The sequence below is a fragment of the Gadus morhua genome, chromosome 9 (genome assembly GCF_902167405.1).
Source record: "Gadus morhua chromosome 9, gadMor3.0, whole genome shotgun sequence".
Taxonomy (NCBI): Eukaryota; Metazoa; Chordata; class Actinopteri; order Gadiformes; family Gadidae; genus Gadus; species Gadus morhua.
Genome location: NC_044056.1, coordinates 6859308 through 6880917, shown reverse-complemented (window position 1 = coordinate 6880917; position 21610 = coordinate 6859308). Strand labels below are relative to the sequence as shown.

The following is a 21610-nucleotide window of genomic DNA, read 5'->3' as shown; positions in this document are numbered from 1 at the left end:
ATACCACTGCTGTGAATAACAGACCAACGCTATGGACTCTATGATAACAACAATTAGTTGGAACCATAAAATACATTTTTGAATCAAAAATCTAAAATATATTGTGTAAAAGGAATCGCTGCAGTCAACTAATAATACATCCACCAATGCAACAATAATTTCAGCAATTTACTATACTATAGATTTATTTTAAGTACTATACGTTATATTCTTTTCGGGGTCTTGCATCCCGCTGTCTGGGTTTATTTCACCATAATGACCGGGTGTACATTACCACTGCCATGGACAGAAGTGTCTCAGTGAAACTCAAACCGCTAAAATATTTATAAATTGCAGAACAGCGGTCAAAGTAATTCTAATAATCAAGAATTAATAATTGATACAAAAGAACGGTTTGAACCCACTCTCCTTTTGATGAATTCAACAGTTTAATCTCCGTGGGAGCCGGCAGCTCATAGTCTAAACGAGCCTCAAATTGTGGAGGTTAGTGGCAATGACAGCGTGGTCCCCTGGTGGAGCTAATCCGGTACACAGTGTCCAAGAATACATGTTTATCTGCGGTTGGGAGCGTTCTGTGCAGCGCTGGGAGGACGCCCACTCACCGTGTGTAGGGCTCACAGCTGCTCTTCAGCAGGGACAGCAGCACGGGGTAGTTCTCGTTGCTGCAGTTGCTCTGCGCCTCGTTGTAGAGGTAGGACAGCATCTTCACGCCCTGAGGGAGGGGGAAAGAGGAGCCGCGCGGTCAACGGGACGACCACAGACACGTGGCGGGTGACCCGGTGAGCGGGTCATACGACGGGGGTCTCTTACCACGGGAAAGGTGGCCTGGCCGACGCCCGAGGGGCCGTCCACACAGCACAGCTCCGAGAGGTACCTGAGGACGCAGGTGGAAGGGCACACCACTCAGCTTTTTATTAAAAATGTATGCAGAGGGATGGACTTAAATGCACGCATGAATATGCATACAGCAGGCGATAATCACAATCTGATAGACACATTTTAAATACAGCACAGAGAGATAGCTTTTACTGAATAAAATATGAGTCAGACTGCTAAACATTGCATTATAAAAGCTAGTTGTATACAAGGACATAATGAATATGAAGCCCAATAACAATGTGTTCCTATAATGGCAAATCCTTTCACTACTAATCACTAAACAATGACCAATCTTTTTTTTTACTTACAACCCTAATTACTAATGCTCCTACTCTCCACAAATGGCAATGGTCAGTGATGATGTGAGGTAAAGCCCAATAGTAGTATACAATAGCTATAATAGGATAATCAGGTTAAGTGGAGAGGGGTAATTATTTTTCCTCCGCCCTCTGCTGCCTAGCTACGTTTCTCCGCCATTGGGAGTTTAATATTTCACACACCCGTGATTGACAGGAAGGATGTATTCCCCGAGCCAATCACTGGAGAAATGCCATGATTGGCCAAAAAATGAGCCGGTCTAAAACCTAAATTGGCTCATAAAGAGTCAGGCAGTCGACTCAGAACAGATGACCTCCTTCACATTTCACCCACCAATAGCTGACTGAAGGCTGGGGCATTTTCAACCAATTCAACTAGAATATTAACTTTCAAATCAGCACCTATGACTAAACAGGTTCTGGTGGTCTCACCTAAGCTGCCGGCCCACTTTGCGGAAGTGGAAGCCGATGGTGAGCAGGCTGAGGGTGGGGGGGGTGCTGAGAACACAGGCCCTGTAGTAGTGGAGGTACTTCCTCAGCCCACCTGTAAATGCCTTTACAGCAAAAACACACGCACACACACACATGCACACAAACACGCACACACACACACGATTGACTCAGGTATGCAGAAATGTCAATCTTATCCAATAGACAATTGTCTTCTCTTTGTGTGAGTGAAGAAACTGAGATAGACAAAAGAGCGAAAGAGATGACGGTCGAAGCCCTTTAGTAAGCCCTGAATTAAAAGGTGGGTAAAGAGAGGGCCATTATGGAGCTCCCTGGGTTCGACTCTGACAGGAACAGTGGTTACACAGGAGCCGGGCGGACACGTGAACACGATCGAGAAAAAAAGAAGAAGAACTTCTCGGAAGAAGAACACTTCATTAAAGACCATTGTACATTCCTACCTGGAAGACCAGGCCGCGCTTGGTAGCAGTCTGTCGGGAGAAGTGGCTGAGCCTCAGGTAATGGGTGCCATACTGCGCCAGCTCCCCCAGAAGACGCGACATGCTCTCTGGGGAAGTCCCCGACACGCACACCCCGGGCCTGACGTTGAACTGCACACTCTGGGGGGGGGGGGGCGGCGCACATGGGTAATGGGCCCCATGGGGTGACCACGCGGAACCGGGCAGAGGGGGAGATGGGGAAGAGGGGTGAAGAGGAGGAGAAAAGGTAACGGCGGAGAGAAGAGAACCGTGCGGTTACTTTTAAGCAAGCCTTAACAAACCTTTATTTGTGTGCTTGTGACTTTTCAAACATGCCAACTTGTTTTAGGTTTATTTGTAATTCCTGCATTAGGGAGTAGAAATGCTTTCTACCCTTGCAGGCGTCCTCAACCATGCAGCAAAGAAACAAATAAGGTAAGTATGATAAAATTGACGTCCTCAGGATTTCATTGAATCCAATTATAAATAAATAAAACCCAGAGAATTGCCTTTCCTACCAGTCTTTTAATAAATATTTATTTAATATTATATTATATTATTTAAGTCCCCAAGATGTACACTAGTTAGCGGCCATATTGTTTGGATAATTGATTTTCTCCAATTGTATAATATATATATATATATATATATATATATATATATATATATATATATATTCAGTTTTGTCTCACTATCTCATTTGCATTAATGAGCAGCTTCTCGCTTAGTTTTTTTGTCCCCATTATTGGGCTCAATTAGTATTGTTTAATTACCCAAATTACGCATTATTGCGAAAGACAATTAGCATTTCCTAATTGACATTTCACAAATGGAGACATTTCCACAGCACAGCTACGTATCACACTTTCCACACGTGCACACGGCAGCAAGTGGTGCTATAGTAGACAAGGGAAATTTCCATTGTAGTAGAAGTAGTTTATCATAGTCTGTAGTCAACAGTGCCTTCTATAGGGTTTTAATGAGCTTTCAGCACAACCATTTAGTGGTGTAATCTTTAACTAGAACTGCAAGCAGTTATGCAGGGGTCCAAGAAGTGTGCATTTCGCCGGCACAACGCGACAAGAAATGTGCGTTTCGCCGGCACAACGCGAAGCAAGTATTCAAAACGCTACCGTGAACAACATGTGGATGTAAAGGTTTTGACTGTGGGAGGTTCGGTGTGGGAGTTATAGCCCAAAACGCGTTTTCAGAACATTCCATTGGCCAATTAGGAGATATATTGTGTCGTCGTTTTTTTGCACCCCCTTGTGGCGAATTTTTCCAAAGACAATTTTCCTTTTCCAAATAACTCCCGCCCACATTAATTATTCTTGGCCATATTTTCTATATAGACTAGGGATTGCCCCTTGATGGTTTCCCTTGAGTTTGAAGAACATTCCTCCGGCAAATGAGAAGATATACAATTTCCTCGTTTATTGCGCCCCCTAATGGCGAAATTATCCGAAATTTTTATCGTACGACATTAAGGTTGGCACCAACATGTGTGTACAATTTGGACTCGTTCCGATGTCTAATTTTGGATTTCTTTGGATTTTTGATTTTCCACGTCTAATTTAGCTCATAAACCAATATTCAAAACGCTACCGTTTCATCGTCGAAGGTCGGATCAAAAAACTGTCTCACGATTCCTTTGCGTGTGCGTCTGAAGATGTCGTGTGCAAAGTTTGGTGTCGATTGGTCTAGAAATGTGGGAGGAGTAGGGAAAAAACAGTTTTGCGGTTTTCGCGATTTTGCGAAAAAAAATTCTAGACGCAAATGGGCGTGGCCTATGCCAAAAGATGCAGCAGACTCCAGTGAATCTGTGGGTACAAGGTTTTGAATGTGGGAGGTTCGGTGTGGGAGTTATAGCCCCAAACGCGTATTCCTTGGTATAGCGCCACCTAGTGTTCGGCGTGTCTGGATTTTGTCGTCTGCGTACACATCACAGACCTGGATCTAGTCATGCAATTGGCGTGTCGGCACCATTTACGGTTTGGGGTGTGGTACCACTTCTAGCTGGGAATAATAATAACTAGAACTGCAAGCAGTTATGCAGGGGTCCAAGAAGTGTGCATTTCGCCGGCACAACGCGACAAGAAATGTGCGTTTCGCCGGCACAACGCGAAGCATGTGTTCAAAACGCTACCCTGAACCTGTGGATACAAAGGATTTGACTGTGGTAGGAGTAGCGAGAAGTCAGTGTAGCGTTTTCACGGCGAAATTTTGTAGACGATATACAATTTCCTCGTTTATTGCGCCCCCTAATGGGGAATTTTTCCGAATTTTTTATCGAACGACGTTAAGGTTAACACCAACATGTGTGTAAAATTTGGACTCGATCCGATGTCTAATTTTGGATTTCTTTGGATTTTTGATATTCCACGTCTAATTTAGCTAATAAACCAATATTCAAAACGCTACCGTTTCGTCGTCGAAAGTCGGATCAAAAAACTGTCTGAGGGTTTCTTTGCGTGTGCGTCTGAAGATGCCGTGTGCAAAGTTTGGTGTTGATTGGTCGAGAAATGTGGGAGGAGTAGCGAAAAAACAGTTTTGCGGTTTTCGCGATTTTGCGAAAAAAAATTCTAGACGCAAATGGGCGTGGCCTATGCCAAAAGATGCAGCAGACTCCAGTGAATCTGTGTGTATAAGGTTTTGAATGTGGGAGGTTCGGTGTGGGAGTTATAGCCCCAAACGCATATTCCTTGGTATAGCGCCACCTAGTGACCGGCGTGTCTGGATTTTGTCGTCTGCATAGTCCGAAGAGATCTGGATCTAGTCATGCAATTGGCGTGTCGGCACCATTTACGGTTTGGGCTGTGGTCCCACTTTTAGGGAGGTAAGTATAATAGGAACTAGAACTGCAAGCAGTTATGCAGGGGTCCAAGAAGTGTGCATTTCGCCGGCACAACGCGACAAGAAATGTGCGTTTCGCCGGCACAAAGCGAGGCATGTGTTCAAAACGCTACTGTGTTCAAAACGCTACCCTGAACCTGTGGATACAAAGGATTTGACTGTGGTAGGAGTAGCGAGAAGTCAGTGTAGCGTTTTCGCTGCGAAATTTTGTAGAAGATATACAATTTCCTCGTTTATTGCGCCCCCTAATGGCGAAATTTTCCGAAATTTTTATCGAACGACATTAAGGTTAGCACCAACTTGTGTGTAAAATGTGGATTGGATCCAATGTCTAATTTTGGATTTCTTTGGATTTTTGATATTCCACGTCTAATTTAGCTAATAAACCAATATTCAAAACGCTACCGTTTCGTTATCGAAGGACGGATCAAAAAAGTGTTTTCATGCATTCTTTGCGTGTGCGTCTGAAGATGTCGTGTGCAAAGTTTGGTGTCGATTGGTCAAGAAATGTGGGAGGAGTAGGGAAAAAACAGTTTTGCGGTTCTCGCGATTTTGCGAAAAAAAATTCTAGACGCAAATGGGCGTGGCCTATGCCAAAAGATGCAGCAGACTCCAGTGAACATGTGTGTACAAGGTTTTGAATGTGGGAGGTTCGGTGTGGGAGTTATAGCCCCAAACGCGTCTTTCCTTGGTATAGCGCCACCTAGTGGCCGGCGTGTCTGGATTTTGTTATCTGAGTAGCGGTGCCGGACCTGGATCTAGTCATGCAATTGGCGTGTCGGCACCATTTACGGTTTGGGCTGTGGGCCCACTTTTAGCGCGGGAAGTATAATAACTAGAACTGCAAGCAGTTATGCAGGGGTCCAAGAAGTGTGCATTTCGCCGGCACAACGCGACAAGAAATGTGCATTTCGCCGGCACAACCGCGAAGCATGTGTTCAAAACGCTACCCTGAACCTGTGGATACAAAGGATTTGACTGTGGTAGGAGTAGCGAGAAGTCAGTGTAGCGTTTTCGCGGCGAAAATTTGTAGAAGATATACAATTTTCTCGTTTATTGCGCCCCCTAATGGCGAAATTTTCCGAATTTTTTATCGAACGACATTAAGGCTAGCACCGACATGTGACTTAAATGTAGGCTTGATCCGATGTCTAATTTTGGTATTTTTTGAATTTTTGATTTCCACGTCAAATTTAGCTAATAAACAAATATTCAAAACTCTACCGTTTCGTCGTCGAAAGTCGGATCAAAAAACTGTCTGAGGGTTTCTTTGCGTGTGCGTCTGAAGATACCGTGTGCAAAGTTTGGTGTTGATTGGTCGAGAAATGTGGGAGGGATAGCGAAAATACAGTTTTGCGGTTTTCGCGATTTTGCGAAAAAAAATTAATGACGCAAATGGGCGTGGCCTATGCCAAAAGATGCAGCAGACTCCAGTGAATAAGTGGGTACAAGTTTTTGACTGTGGGAGGTTCGGTGTGGGAGCTATAGCCCCAAACGTGTTTCTCCTTGGTATAGCGCCACCTAGAGGCCGGCATGTCTGGATTTGGTTATCTGAGTAGCGGTGCCGGACCTGGTTCTAGTCATGTAATTGGCGCGTGTGCACCGTTTACGGTTTGGGCTGTGGACCGACTTTCAAGGCGGGAAGTATAATAATAATAATAAGAAAAATCCTTACAAAAACAATAGGGATCCAACCTGTTGGCTTGGACCCCTAACTAGAACTGCAAGCAGTTATGCAGGGGTCCAAGAAGTGTGCATTTCGCCGGCACACCGCGACAAGAAATGTGCATTTCGCCGGCACAACGCGAAGCAAGTGTTCAAAACGCTACCCTGAACCTGTGGATACAAAGGATTTGACTGTGGTAGGAGTAGCGAGAAGTCAGTGTGGCGTTTTCGCGGCGAAATTTTGTAGAAGATATACAATTTCCTCGTTTATTGCGCCCCCTAACGGCGAAATTTTCCGAATTTTTTATCGAACGACATTAAGGCTAGCCCCAACATGTGTGTCAAATGTGGACTCGATCCGATGTCTAATTTTGTTTTTTTTAGGATTTTTGATTTTCCACGTAAAATTTAGCTAATAAACCAATATTCAAAACGCTACCGTTTCGTCGTCGAAAGTCGGATCAAAAAACTGTCTGAGGGTTTCTTTGCGTGTGCGTCTGAAGATGCCGTGTGCAAAGTTTGGTGTTGATTGGTCGAGAAATGTGGGAGGAGTAGCGAAAAAACAGTTTTGCGGTTTTCGCGATTTTGCGAAAAAAAATTCTAGACGCAAATGGGCGTGGCCTATGCCAAAAGATGCAGCAGACTCCAGTGAATATGTGGGTACAAGTTTTTGACTGTGGGAGGTTCGGTGTGGGAGTTATAGCCCCAAACGCGTATTCCTTGGTATAGCGCCACCTAGTGACCGACGTGTCTGGATTTGGTTATCTGAGTAGCGGTGCCGGACCTGGATCTAGTCATGCAATTGGCGTGTCGGCACCATTTACGGTTTGGGCTGTGGTACAACTTCTAGGGGGAGGTAGTATAACAAGAAATGTGCATTTCGCCGGCACAACGCGAAGCATGTGTTCAAAACCAATTGGCGTGGCCTATGCCAAAATATGCCACTGACTCCAGTGAATCTGTGCATATAACGTTTTTGACTGTGGGAGCTTCGGTGTGGGAGTTATAGCCCAAAACGCGTTTTCAGAACATTCCATTGGCCAGTTAGGAGATATATTATTTCGTCGTTTATTTGCGCCTCCTTGTGGCGAGATTTTCCAAAGACAATTTTCCTTTGCCAAATAACTCCCGCCCACATTAATAATTCTTGGCCATATTTTTTATATAGACTCGGGTTTGCCCCTTGATGGTTTCCTTATAGTTTGAAGAACATTCCTTGGGCCAATTAGAACATATACAATTTCCTCGTTTATTGCGCCCCCTAATGGCGAAAAATTCCGGAATTTTTATCGAACGACAGTTAGGTTAGCACCAAAATGTTTGTAAAATTTGGACTTGTTCCGATGTCTAATTTTGGATTTCTTTGGATTTTTGATTTTCCACGTCTAATTTAGCTCATAAACCAATATTCAAAACGCTACCGTTTCGTCGTCGAAGGTCGGATCAAAAAACTGTCTCACGATTCCTTTGCGTGTGCGTCTGAAGATGTCGTGTGCAAAGTTTGGTGTCGATTGGTCGAGAAATGTGGGAGGAGTAGGGAAAAAACAGTTTTGCGGTTTTCGCGATTTTGCGAAAAAAAATTCTAGACGCAAATGGGCGTGGCCTATGCCAAAAGATGCAGCAGACTCCAGTGAATATGTGGGTACAAGTTTTTGACTGTGGGAGGTTCAGTGTGGGAGTTATAGCCCCAAACGCGTATTCCTTGGTATAGCGCCACCTAGTGACCGGCGTGTCTGGATTTTGTCGTCTGCATAGTCCGAAGAGACCTGGATCTAGTCATGCAATTGGCGTGTCGGCACCATTTACGGTTTGGGCTGTGGGCACAGTTTCAGGGAGGTAAGTATAATAATAGGAAAAATCCTTACAAAAACAATAGGGATCCAACCTGTTGGCTTGGACCCCTAATAAAAAGAAAAATCCTTACAAAAACAATAGGGATCCAACCTGTTGGCTTGGACCCCTAACTAGAACTGCAAGCAGTTATGCAGGGGTCCAAGAAGTGTGCATTTCGCCGGCACAACGAGAAGCATGTGTTCAAAAGAAATGGGCACGGCGTGTGCCAAAAGATGCAGCTGACTCCAGTGAATCTTTGGATATAAAGGTTTTGACTGTGGGAGGTTCGGTGTGGGAGTTATAGCCCAAAACGCGTTTTCAGAACATTCCATTGGCAAATTAGGACACACAATGTCGTAGTTTTTTGGCGCCGCCTTGTGGCGAAATTTTCCGAAGACAATTTTCCTTTTCCAAATAACTCCCGCCCACATTAATAATTCTTGGCCATATTTTCTATATAGACTCGGGTTTGCCCCTTGATGGTTTCCCTTGAGTTTGAAGAACATTCCTTTGGCCAATTAGAAGATATACAATTTCCTCGTTTATTGCGCCCCCTAATGGCGAAATTTTCCGAGATTTTTATCGAACGACATTAAGGTTAGCACCAACATGTGTGTAAAATTTGGACTCGATCCGATGTCTCATTTTGGATTTCTTTGGATTTTTGCTATTCCACGTCTAATTTAGCTAATAAACCAATATTCAAAACACTACCGTTTCGTCGTCGAAGGTCGGATCAAAAAAGTCTTTCGTGCATTCTTTGCGTGTGTGTCTGAAGATGTCGTGTGCAAAGTTTGGTGTCGATTGGTCAAGAAATGTGGGAGGAGTAGGGAAAAAACAGTTTTGCGGTTTTCGCGATTTTGCGAAAAAAAATTATGGACGCAAATGGGCGTGGCCTATGCCAAAAGATGCAGCAGACTCCAGTGAATATGTGCTTACAAGTTTTTGACTGTGGGAGGTTCGGTGTGGGAGTTATAGCCCCAAACGCGTCTTTCCTTGGTATAGCGCCACCTAGTGGCCGGCGTGTCTGGATTTTGTCGTCTGCATAGTCTTCACGTACCTAGATCTAGTCATGTAATTGGCGTGTGTGCACCATTTACGGTTTGGGCTGTAGTAGCACTTTCTTGGTAGGAAGTATAATAATAATAATAACTAGAACTGCAAGCAGTTATGCAGGGGTCCAAGAAGTGTGCATTTCGCCGGCACAACGCGACAAGAAATGTGCGTTTCGCCGGCACAACGCGAAGCATGTGTTCAAAACGCTACCCTGAACCTGTGGATACAAAGGATTTGACTGTGGTAAATTAGCGAGAAGTCAGTGTAGCGTTTTCGCGGCGAAATTCTGTAGACGATATACAATTTCCTCGTTTATTGCGCCCCCTAATGGCGAATTTTTCCGAATTTTTTATCGAACGACGTTAAGGTTAACACCAACATGTGTGTAAAATTTGGACTCGATCCGATGTCTAATTTTGGATTTCTTTGGATTTTTGATATTCCACGTCTAATTTAGCTAATAAACCAATATTCAAAACGCTACCGATTCGTCGTCGAAAGTCGGATCAAAAAACTGTCTGAGGGTTTCTTTGCGTGTGCGTCTGAAGATGCCGTGTGCAAAGTTTGGTGTTGATTGGTCGAGAAATGTGGGAGGAGTAGCGAAAAAACAGTTTTGCGGTTTTCGCGATTTTGCGAAAAAAAATTCTAGACGCAAATGGGCGTGGCCTATGCCAAAAGATGCAGCAGACTCCAGTGAATCTGTGTGTATAAGGTTTTGAATGTGGGAGGTTCGGTGTGGGAGTTATAGCCCCAAACGCGTATTCCTTGGTATAGCGCCACCTAGTGACCGGCGTGTCTGGATTTTGTCGTCTGCATAGTCCGAAGAGATCTGGATCTAGTCATGCAATTGGCGTGTCGGCACCATTTACGGTTTGGGCTGTGGTCCCACTTTTAGGGAGGTAAGTATAATAGGAAAAATCCTTACAAAAACAATAGGGATCCAACCTGTTGGCTTGGACCCCTAATAAAAATCCTTACAAAAACAATAGGGATCCAACCTGTTGGCTTGGACCCCTAACTAGAACTGCAAGCAGTTATGCAGGGGTCCAAGAAGTGTGCATTTCGCCGGCACAACGCGACAAGAAATGTGCGTTTCGCCGGCACAACGCGAAGCATGTGTTCAAAACGCTACCCTGAACCTGTGGATACAAAGGATTTGACTGTGGTAGGAGTAGCGAGAAGTCAGTGTAGCGTTTTCGCGGCGAAATTTTGCAGACGATACACAATTTCCTCGTTTATTGCGCCCCCTAATGGCGAATTTTTCCGAATTTTTTATCGAACGACGTTAAGGTTAACACCAACATTTGTGTAATATTTGGACTGGATCCGATGTCTAATTTTGGATTTCTTTGGATTTTTGATATTCCACGTCTAATTTAGCTAATAAACCAATATTCAAAACGCTACCGTTTCGTCGTCAAAGGTCGCATCAAAAAAGTGTTTCGTGCATTCTTTGCGTGTGCGTCTGAAGATGTCGTGTGCAAAGTTTGGTGTTGATTGGTCGAGAAATGTGGAAGGAGTAGCGAAAAAACAGTTTTGCGGTTTTCGCGATTTAGCGAAAAATATTCCCAGACGCAAATGGGCGTGGCCTAGGCCAAAAGATGCAGCAGACTCCAGTGCATCTGTGTGTACAAGTTTTTGGACTCTGGGAGGTTCGGTGTGGGAGTTATAGCCACAAACGCGTATTCCTTGGTATAGCGCCACCTAGTGGCCGGCGTGTCTGGATTTTGTTATCTGAGTAGCGGTGCCGATTCTGGATGTAGTCATGCAATTGGCGCGTGTGCACCATTTACGGTTTGGGCTGTGGTTCCACTTTCAAGGCGTGAAGAATAATAACTAGAACTGCAAGCAGTTATGCAGGGGTCCAAGAAGTGTGCATTTCGCCGGCACAACGCGACAAGAAATGTGCGTTTCGCCGGCACAACGCGAAGCATGTGTTCAAAACGCTACCCTGAACCTGTGGATACAAAGGATTTGACTGTGGTAGGAGTAGCGAGAAGTCAGTGTAGCGTTTTCGCGGCTAAATTTTGTAGAAGATATACAATTTCCTCGTTTATGGCGCCCCCTAATGGCGAAATTTTCCGAAATTTTTATCGTACGGCATTAAGGTTAGCACCAACATGTGTGTACAATTTGGACTCGTTCCGATGTCTAATTTTGGATTTCTTTGGATTTTTTTTTATTCCACGTCTAATTTAGCTAATAAACCAATATTCAAAACGCTACCGTTTCGTTATCGAAGGACGGATCAAAAAAGTGTTTCATGCATTCTTTGCGTGTGCGTCTGAAGATGTTGTGTGCAAAGTTTGGTGTCGATTGGTCAAGAAATGTGGGAGGACTAGGGAAAAAACAGTTTTGCGGTTTTCGCGATTTTGCGAAAAAAAATTCTAGACGCAAATGGGCGTGGCCTATGCCAAAAGATGCAGCAGACTCCAGTGAATATGTGTGTACAAGGTTTTGAATGTGGGAGGTTCGGTGTGGGAGTTATAGCCCCAAACGCGTATTCCTTGGTATAGCGCCACCTAGTGGCCGGCGTGTCTGGATTTTGTCGTCTGCCTAGAACTCAGGGACCTGGATCTAGTCATGCAATTGGCGTGTCGTCACCATTTACGGTTTGGGCTGTGGGCCCACTTCTAGGGGGGAATAATAATAACTAGAACTGCAAGCAGTTATGCAGGGGTCCAAGAAGTGTGCATTTCGCCGGCACAACGCGACAAGAAATGTGCGTTTCGCCGGCACAACGCGAAGCATGTGTTCAAAACGCTACCCTGAACCTGTGGATATAAAGGTTTTGACTGTGGGAGCTTCGGTGTGGGAGTTATAGCCTAAATTGCGTTTTCAGAACATTGGCCAAATAGGAGATAGACAATGTCGTCGTTTTTTGGCGCCGCCCTGTGGCGAAATTTTCCAAGGACAATTTTCCTTTGCCAAATAACTCCCGCCCACATTAATAATTCTTGGCCATATTTTCCATATAGACTCGGGTTTGCCCCTTGATGGTTTCCCTTGAGTTTGAAGAACATTCCTTTGGCCAATTAGAAGATATACAATTTCCTCGTTTATTGCGCCCCCTAATGGCGAAATTTTCCGAGATTTTTATCGAACGACAGTAAGGTTAGCACCAACATGTGTGTAAAATTTGGACTCGATCCGATGTCTCAATTTGGATTTCTTTGGATTTTTGCTATTCCACGTCTAATTTAGCTAATAAACCAATATTCAAAACGCTACCGTTTCGTCGTCGAAGGTCGGATCAAAAAAGTGTTTTCATGCATTCTTTGCGTGTGCGTCTGAAGATGCCGTGTGCACAGTTTGGTGTCGATTGGTCAAGAAATGTGGGACGAGTAGCGAAAAAACAGTTTTGCGGTTTTTGCGATTTTGCGAAAAAAAATTCCAGACGCAAATGGGCGTGGCCTATGCCAAAAGATGCAGCAGACTCCAGTGGATATGTGCGTACAAGTTTTTGACTGTGGGAGGTTCGGTGCGGGAGTTATAGCCCCAAACGCGTATTCCTTGGTATAGCGCCACCTAGTGGCCGGCGTGCCTGGATTTTGTCGTCTGCCTAGAACTCAGGGACCTGGATCTAGTCATGCAATTGGCGTGTCGTCACCATTTACGGTTTGGGCTGTGGGCCCACTTCTAGGGGGGAATAATAATAATAATAAAAACTAGAACTGCAAGCAGTTATGCAGGGGTCCAAGAAGTGTGCATTTCGCCGGCACAACGCGACAAGAAATGTGCGTTTCGCCGGCACATTTCTTGTCGCGTTGCAGCGAGAAGTCAGTGTAGCGTTTTCGCGGCGAAATTTTGTAGACGATATACAATTTCCTCGTTTATTGCGCCCCCTAATGGCGAATTTTTCTGATTTTTTTATCGAACGACGTTAAGGTTAACACCAACATGTGTGTAAAATTTGGACTCGATCCGATGTCTAATTTTGGATTTCTTTGGATTTTTGATATTCCACGTCTAATTTAGCTTATAAACCAATATTCAAAACGCTACCGTTTCGTCGTCAAAGGTCGCATCAAAAAAGTGTTTCATGCATTCTTTGCGTGTGCGTCTGAAAATTTCGTGTGCAAAGTTTGGTGTTGATTGGTCAAGAAATGTGGGAGGAGTAGCGAAAATACAGTTTCGCGGTTTTCGCGATTTAGCGAAAAATATTCCTAGACGCAAATGGGCGTGGCCTATGCCAAAAGATGCAGCAGACTCCAGTGAATATGTGTGTACAAGGTTTTGAATGTGGGAGGTTCGGTGTGGGAGTTATAGCCCCAAACGCGTCTTTCCTTGGTATAGCGCCACCTAGTGGCCGGCGTGTCTGGATTTTGTTATCTGAGTAGCGGTGCCGGACCTGGATCAAGTCATGCAATTGGCGTGTCAGCACCATTTACGGTTTGGGCTGTGGTACCACATTTAGCGCAGGAATAATAATAAGAAAAATCCTTACAAAAACAATAGGGATCCAACCTGTTGGCTTGGACCCCTAAAAATCCTTACAAAAACAATAGGGATCCAACCTGTTGGCTTGGACCCCTAAAAATCCTTACAAAAACAATAGGGATCCAACCTGTTGGCTTGGACCCCTAAAAATCCTTACAAAAACAATAGGGATCCAACCTGTTGGCTTGGACCCCTAACTAGAACTGCAAGCAGTTATGCAGGGGTCCAAGAAGTGTGCATTTCGCCGGCACAACGCGACAAGAAATGTGCATTTCGCCGGCACAACGCGAAGCAAGTATTCAAAACGCTACCGTGAACAACATGTGGATACAAAGGTTTTGACTGTGGGAGCTTCGGTGTGGGAGTTATAGCCCAAAACGCGTTTTCAGAACATTCCATTGGCCAAATAGGAGATAGACAATGTCGTTGTTTTTTGGCGCCGCCCTGTGGCGAAATTTTTAATTTTCCAAAGACAATTTTCTTTTGCCAAATAACTCCCGCCCACATTAATAATTCTTGGCCATATTTTCTATATAGACTTGGGTTTGCCCCTTCATGGTTTCCCTTGAGTTCGAAGAACATTCCTTTGGCCAATTAGAAGATATACAATTTCCTCGTTTATTGCGCCCCCTAATGGCGAATTTTTCCGAATTTTTTATCGAACGACATTAAGGTTAGCACCAACATGTTTGTAAAATGTGGACTCGATCCGATGTCTAATTTTGGATTTCTTTGGATTTTTGATATTCCACGTCTAATTTAGCTAATAAACCAATATTCAAAACGCTACCGTTTCGTCGTCAAAGGTCGCATCAAAAAAGTGTTTCGTGCATTCTTTGCGTGTGCGTCTGAAGATATCGTGTGCAAAGTTTGGTGTCGATTGGTCAAGAAATGTGGGAAGAGTAGGGAAAAAACTGTTTTGCGTTTTTTGCGATTTTGCGAAAAAAAATTATAGACGCAAATGGGCGTGGCCTATGCCAAAAGATGCAGCAGACTCCAGTGAATCTGTGTGTACAAGGTTTTGAATGTGGGAGGTTCGGTGTGGGAGTTATAGCCTCAAACGCGTATTCCCTGGTATAGCGCCACCTAGTGGCCGGCGTGTCTGGATTTTGTCGTCTGCGTAGTCCGAAGGGATCTGGATCTAGTCATGCAATTGGCGTGTCGGCACCATTTACGGTCTGGGCTGTGGTACCACTTCTAGTTGGGAATAATAATAATAACTAGAACTGCAAGCAGTTATGCAGGGGTCCAAGAAGTGTGCATTTCGCCGGCACAACGCGACAAGAAATGTGCATTTCGCCGGCACAACGCGAAGGAAGTATTAAAAACGCTACCGTGAACAACATGTGGATGTAAAGGTTTTGACTGTGGGAGCTTCGGTGTGGGAGTTATAGCCTAAAACGCGTTTTCAGAACATTCCATTGGCCAAATAGGAGATAGACAATGTCGTCGTTTTTTGGCGCCGCCCTGTGGCGAAATTTTCCAAAGACAATTTTCCTTTGCCAAATAACTCCCGCCCATACAAATAATTCTTGGCCATATTTTCTATATAGACTCGGGTTTGCCCCTTGATGGTTTCCCTTGAGTTTGAAGAACATTCCTTTGGCCAATTAGAAGATATACAATTTCCTCGTTTATTGCGCCCCCTAATGGCGAAATTTTCCGAAATTTTTATCGAACGTCATTAATGTTAGCACCAACATGTGTGTAGAATTTGGACTCGATCCGATGTCTAATTTTGTATTTTTTTGGATTTTTAATTTTCCACGTCTAATTTAGCTAATAAACCAATATTCAAAACGCTACCGTTTCGTTATCGAAAGACGGATCAAAAAAGTGTTTCATGCATTCTTTGCGTGTGCGTCTGAAGATGTCGTGTGCAAAGTTTGGTGTCGATTGGTCAAGAAATGTGGGAGGACTAGGGAAAAAACAGTTTTGCGGTTTTCGCGATTTTGCGAAAAAAAAATCCAGACGCAAATGGGCGTGGCCTATGCCAAAAGATGCAGCAGACTCCAGTGAATATGTGTGTACAAGGTTTTGAATGTGGGAGGTTCGGTGTGGGAGTTATAGCCCCAAACGCGTATTCCTTGGTATAGCGCCACCTAGCGGCCGGCGTGTCTGGATTTTGTCGTCTGCCTAGAACTCTGGGACCTGGATCTAGTCATGCAATTGGCGTGTCGTCACCATTTACGGTTTGGGCTGTGGGCCCACTTCTAGGGGGGAATAATAATAATAATAAAAAAAATCCTCACAAAAACAATAGGGATCCAACCTGTTGGCTTGGACCCCTAAAAATCCTTACAAAAACAATAGGGATCCAACCTGTTGGCTTGGACCCCTAAAAAGAAAAATCCTTACAAAAACAATAGGGATCCAACCTGTTGGCTTGGACCCCTAATAAACATATTAATAAACCGACGATGGGTTCAGTAACACAACACGATCTACAAAATAGGCTTGGGATTTGAGTTACCACAAGGACATTTAAGGCACACTGCCAGGTGTGATGGGAGCCTTTCACCGCAAGTTTAACGTTGCATAACTTGCACTGAACATTCAACTTATCGATTTCATGTTTTATAATACTTTCCTTTTTCAAGTCACCATATCTTTCAACCCTTAGACACTCATATAGCAACCAGAAACAACCCACAGGCTTTCAAATCCTCTAAAAACGCATCTCAGAATACTGATGCCCAAACAGAGTTACTCGAGCACTCATGCCCGTCTCGACTTAATAAAATAGGCATAATTTTCTCAGAAAACCAAAGATGATTGACACCAAAATGGAGGGGGCGTACCTGGGTAAGGGGGAAGGTGGTGGACTCCACTCCGATCAGCACGTTGAGCAGGTCACTAACCAGCTGGGTCTGGGAGTCCAGGGGAAGAGGCAGGATGGGAGACGGGGTCTCGACTGTGCTGACAACCCTCATCTGACCCTCCCAGAGGCGGTACAGCTGATCGAAGGCCTCCCTGCCTCCCTCGGTTACATACGGCAGCTCCCTGTTCCCTGGAGGACTGGATAGAGGAAGGACGGACGGGGGGGGAGGGGGGGGCGTTGAGGGCATGCATCTGAATTCGATCGCTTTGGATAAAAGCTTTCGCAGAATGACCCAACACAGGCTGTTGCAGGCAAGTAGTCAGGAGGAAACAAAACTTTGTGGGAATGAGACATCCAAACGAAGCTTCAGTGTTATTCAGGGCAATGTCGAATGCTGCTGATCTGGGCCAATCACAAACTTCAGAATTGCTTTTTGGCCGTCTGTCTGAAGCAATTATACAATTTAAACTAAATAATGTGTTGATGAACAGCTTTCAGCTACAGAGGTGACACAACGGGGCAGCTTTTAGATCGGAACATGGGAGAACCTTTGCCAAATTCCTCACCAGCCAACTGACTCCCAGCAGCGGCGTTTTCCTGGCTCAAATGAGCCGAGAGCTTCCCAGATATCAAACTCAGGACATGGGCTTGGCACCGACTGAGAGTCTGGGGTCAGGTTGGAGGCCGACTGAAAGCCCTCGTCTTCCGACTGATCGAAACAGTGCGGGACCTGCAGAAAAACATCATATTTCACAGAAAAGATATAGTAATATATAGCCCTCTAGAAAAGAAAAACCGGGTGTTTTGTTCAATAATATAGGCCTAGACACATTTTCTCCATTATCATATACATTATCGAAAGCAGAACCTCCTACCTTGATGGCCAGCCCAGTAACATCTGCATCACTAGGTACAGGAGGCAGGTCCAGCTTTATGTGAAGGTCTGATGTCCTGGTGTGCTGCAGTGCACCAAACAGCGTCAACCTGGTGTCCTTCTCAAACCTCTCCTCCACTTCCAACTTCATCCTCAACGCCTGCAGCCCAGTGCCTGGAAGGGCGTCCATAAGCCCCAGAGTCCCACAGAGTCCTCCCAGTGACCCCCACTCCTCGCTGCACACCAGACCCCAGGCACGGGCCTCCAGCCTCTGCAGCTCCTTGCTCTGGTAGCCCTCCAATGGGGGCCTGCGCAGAACGGGCCTCTCTCGTCTCATGTAGTCCCGGCTGAACGAGGTGGGCGGAGGGGCAGCAGAGCCGGCTAAGTGCACCAGGAGCTCCAGGACGGGGTCTGAGGGTTCTCCCTCTGGCAGGGTCCCGAGCAGCTCCTCCAACCGCTCCGCCTCTTCCTGACACCCGGCCACACGCAGGTCGAAGGAGATCATCAGGACTTTGTTTCTGGGCGGTGTGGTGGCCGGGCCGGTGGCAGAGCCTTTACAGGTGCCAGGTTGGAAAAGCTTGGACAGTAGGGCCCCGTAGGCACGCTTCTTGAGAGACTTACGGGCGCCTTCCTTTGAAAGCCCCCCCATGGCACGCCGTTTCCAGGACACCCCATGGATACTGCAGTCGCACAGGGCACCGAGCAGTTCCGTAATGCTGTTAGCATTGCCATTAGCTGTTAGGATGCCATTAGGTGTGGAATACATAGTAGTAGCGGCGTCACGGATGCCTCCACCTATACCATGAAAAGTGAGAAGGAAAGGGGTAGGCTGGATCAGTATGGATAAGGAATGCATGCATGCATCTGTACAACCATGAAGAAAGATATATAGCCTGTGCCAGCAACAAATTCAGTTACAGAGCTAACGTACGAGTAGCACCGGGCATACAAAAGCCAAGGTTGGGTGATGATGACAATTTACAAACGTCCCTGGGTTCATATTAATGCATTAATATCGTTAAATGGTCCTTACCTCCTCAGTTATTGTACCGTTAGCATGATGATCAGTGGAGCTAACGTTACTGATAGCTGCAGTGTGGTGATGAGCTGTTTGGTTTTAGGCACCCGTCAATTCAGGCATGCAGGAGACGAAATTATTCCAAATGTATACGTTTGAAAATGTATTATTACGTATAATATTACAGTATTCCGCGTCCCGGTATCTTCATTCATCCACATACCACATTCTGGAACTGGGCTAGACCAAAATAAAAACGGCAGATGACATGTGATTGGACACGTTGTGGACGCCCACTGCAAATGCGTCCCGATGGTTGGTTCAACAACAGAGGTTCTCGGTGATTGGTGCGTCTCGCTGTCACTTCCGAACTCATGTTTCCGGCAACAATGGTTGCGCGGGAGTGAACGCATAGGCAAGCAAAACAGTCTATTTCGTCCGTAGTATGTATTAAAACCTTCCCCGAAATGTTTTGTTCGGGGGAGATTGTCACATCATGAGCAAGGCTGGTAGGCAGGTGTCAGAGGTAGTCAGGTCACATCTTTTTTACAGCGACACTATCAATAATAAGTATGTATCATGCGCATGCGCACCAGTTTAATAGCATGCATGTATAGCGTGCTAATGGGCGGTATACCGGTGCATACATTGATTTTATTGTATGCATTTTTTTTTCTTTGCCTTTGTATTATTTAACTATAGCGCTCATTGTGCTGTCGCCAACCCACCCCTCAGACTCTGGCGTGAATCCAATGGTCTGGACCAATATTTACCCTCAAGTAAAAAACAATAACGTACTTATACGATTATTAGCATTATTATATAATAATGCTGCAAATATTGTGTTATTCCATTTCACTATGATTGTCTACTGAATGTCTAACCTTCAGGGACTATTAGGCATATAAAATGAGAAGGACTGTTGCTGTTTTTATCTGATAATCCATTCCATGAGTCGGTGCCTTTCACAGGCCCCATAGACAATTACCTAGATTTAAAATGCTGAATCTGCTAATTAATTAGCCTGTCTCCATTGCGGTTACACACTTAATCACCAGCAGGATCACTCCAGCACTCAATGTAATACGGTTATCACACATCTTTGAATTTAATGGTGTAGTAAAGGCACGAATATGTGATGAGAAAACACTGCGTTGGGAAGAGGTATGACAGCAATAGGTCCTCTGTGGCTGTAATATCACCACTCAGCCCTGATTAAAGAGCCAGCTCACCAAGCAACTCAATTTGTACATTTTGAACATCATTATGTTATTTACTGTGGGGTCTCTGCCAACCAAATAGCTTGAATGAAATTGTGTTTGTGGTGCAATACATTTGAAAAACTCAATATTCTCTAGTGGGAGTTCAAAGTTGGAGGGGGCACTTGGAAAGCAATACAATATTTAATGCAATTATTGAAAGCAAGGCTTTTGAATTACTCAAAGTAATTGTTTGCTTCAGTTTTTGGAGTTTACCTATAAATATTGCACCTATTGAGTCTAGTATTAATCCACGATATGGATATCTTATTAAAGGCTACTGCTGTTTCAAGTCTGTTCCCGTTCATATTGCCTCTGTCTGTTTGTATAACCACCATGTAGATTCAAGTAGTGAGGTTTTATTTAAGTAGGGTATTTAGTTTATTGAAAACTATTGAGTTGGTGTTTGAGAAGTCTGTTAAAACAGATATTTTCTTTTACCCATTGTTATCCCTCCTAAAGCCCTAATTATTCTTGTAATTCTTTTTTTTATCACACTCTAAATAATTCATCTTAACAAGTCAACAACAGACGGTTTCTTTCTCACTTTCACCTGTCTTTTCACCAAGTCTCCTCCCAGCGGCAAAAATGGATGCCAAGACTCATCTTGTTAGGCTTTTTGTGTTGTGTCCTTGTTGTATACATCCTTGGTTAGACCGTGTGGAGTTGCAACGCAGCATGCTGGGAAACTTTTGGTGTTTCATCTTCCACTTGGCCAGAGGCTGGCTTCAGACCTGCCAATTTCCGATACCAAAAACAATAAGTATAGATCATTATAATAGTTTAACACATAAACCTATTTACCCCAGCAGCTGAAGAGAGATGTGTGCTGCTGTGCGCTGTATTGAACCGTAGGATACATACCTCATATACTAATCATTAGCAATATGGCATGACCAATGAGCTCAGTCTATGCTACAGTAATTCCATCTTTGGGATAGGAGTGCAGGATCACCTTGGATAAGCCTGTGATTGTGTGTGTGTGTGTGTGTGTGTGTGTGTGTGTGTGTGTGTGTGTGTGTGTGTGTGTGTGTGTGTGTGTGTGTGTGTGTGTGTGTGTGTGTGTGTGTGTGTGTGTGTGTGTGTGTGTGTGTGTGTGTGTGTGTTGGCAGTGTTACGTATTTTAAGAATCTAAGCTACCCACACATAGATTAGATAGAAGCAGGACCAAACATATAAGCCGTAAATACTATACATAGCCACAAGGGGAGCAATACCTTATTGGAGGCTGCTCCAGCCACAGATAGCAGCACTTTTATATATACGAAGAAGCCGAAGTCATTACGTCACCCCGGCTACGCCCACTTGGCGGTCTCTTACCTGTGCGCCCAGTGTGAAGAGACCAGAGATTAATAACGACACGCGCGCAGGGTCACGGGCCTCTGCCCGTGGCCCATAGATCAGAGATTTGCAGCGACACCCGCGAGGGGACATGGGCCTTTGCCCATGTCCCGTAGTAGCCAGAGTTATTATCTCTCACACGTGTTCCATTCTTTAGCTACAATTCCCTCCGTATAGCTTCAGTTACCATGCCGAAACATGCCGACGACTTACAATAAATGAAGTGAGTTTAAAGCAACCCGGGATTGGACAACTTTCTTCGAGAAAAACGCAACATATTTGGTGACCCGAGACGTTTGGAAGAAAGTCCCGAGAAATCCCGGCG

General features: G+C 44.7%; 1 protein-coding gene across 1 annotated transcript in view; it reads right to left on the bottom strand.

The window, feature by feature from the left end:
• tubgcp6 (tubulin gamma complex component 6) overlaps nt 1-18963 on the bottom strand; it is a 39918-nt gene extending 20955 nt beyond the window's left edge. The window contains exons 1-8 of the mRNA XM_030365595.1: nt 18701-18963; nt 17669-18462; nt 17360-17523; nt 16774-16990; nt 2108-2266; nt 1629-1750; nt 811-874; nt 603-712 (exon numbers count right to left, since the gene is read on the bottom strand). Of these exons, the coding sequence (XP_030221455.1) occupies nt 603-712; nt 811-874; nt 1629-1750; nt 2108-2266; nt 16774-16990; nt 17360-17523; nt 17669-18433 (1601 nt within the window). The 5' untranslated portion in view covers nt 18434-18462; nt 18701-18963. The remainder of the gene's footprint in view (nt 1-602; nt 713-810; nt 875-1628; nt 1751-2107; nt 2267-16773; nt 16991-17359; nt 17524-17668; nt 18463-18700) is intronic.
• Nucleotides 18964-21610: the final 2647 nt, after the last annotated feature.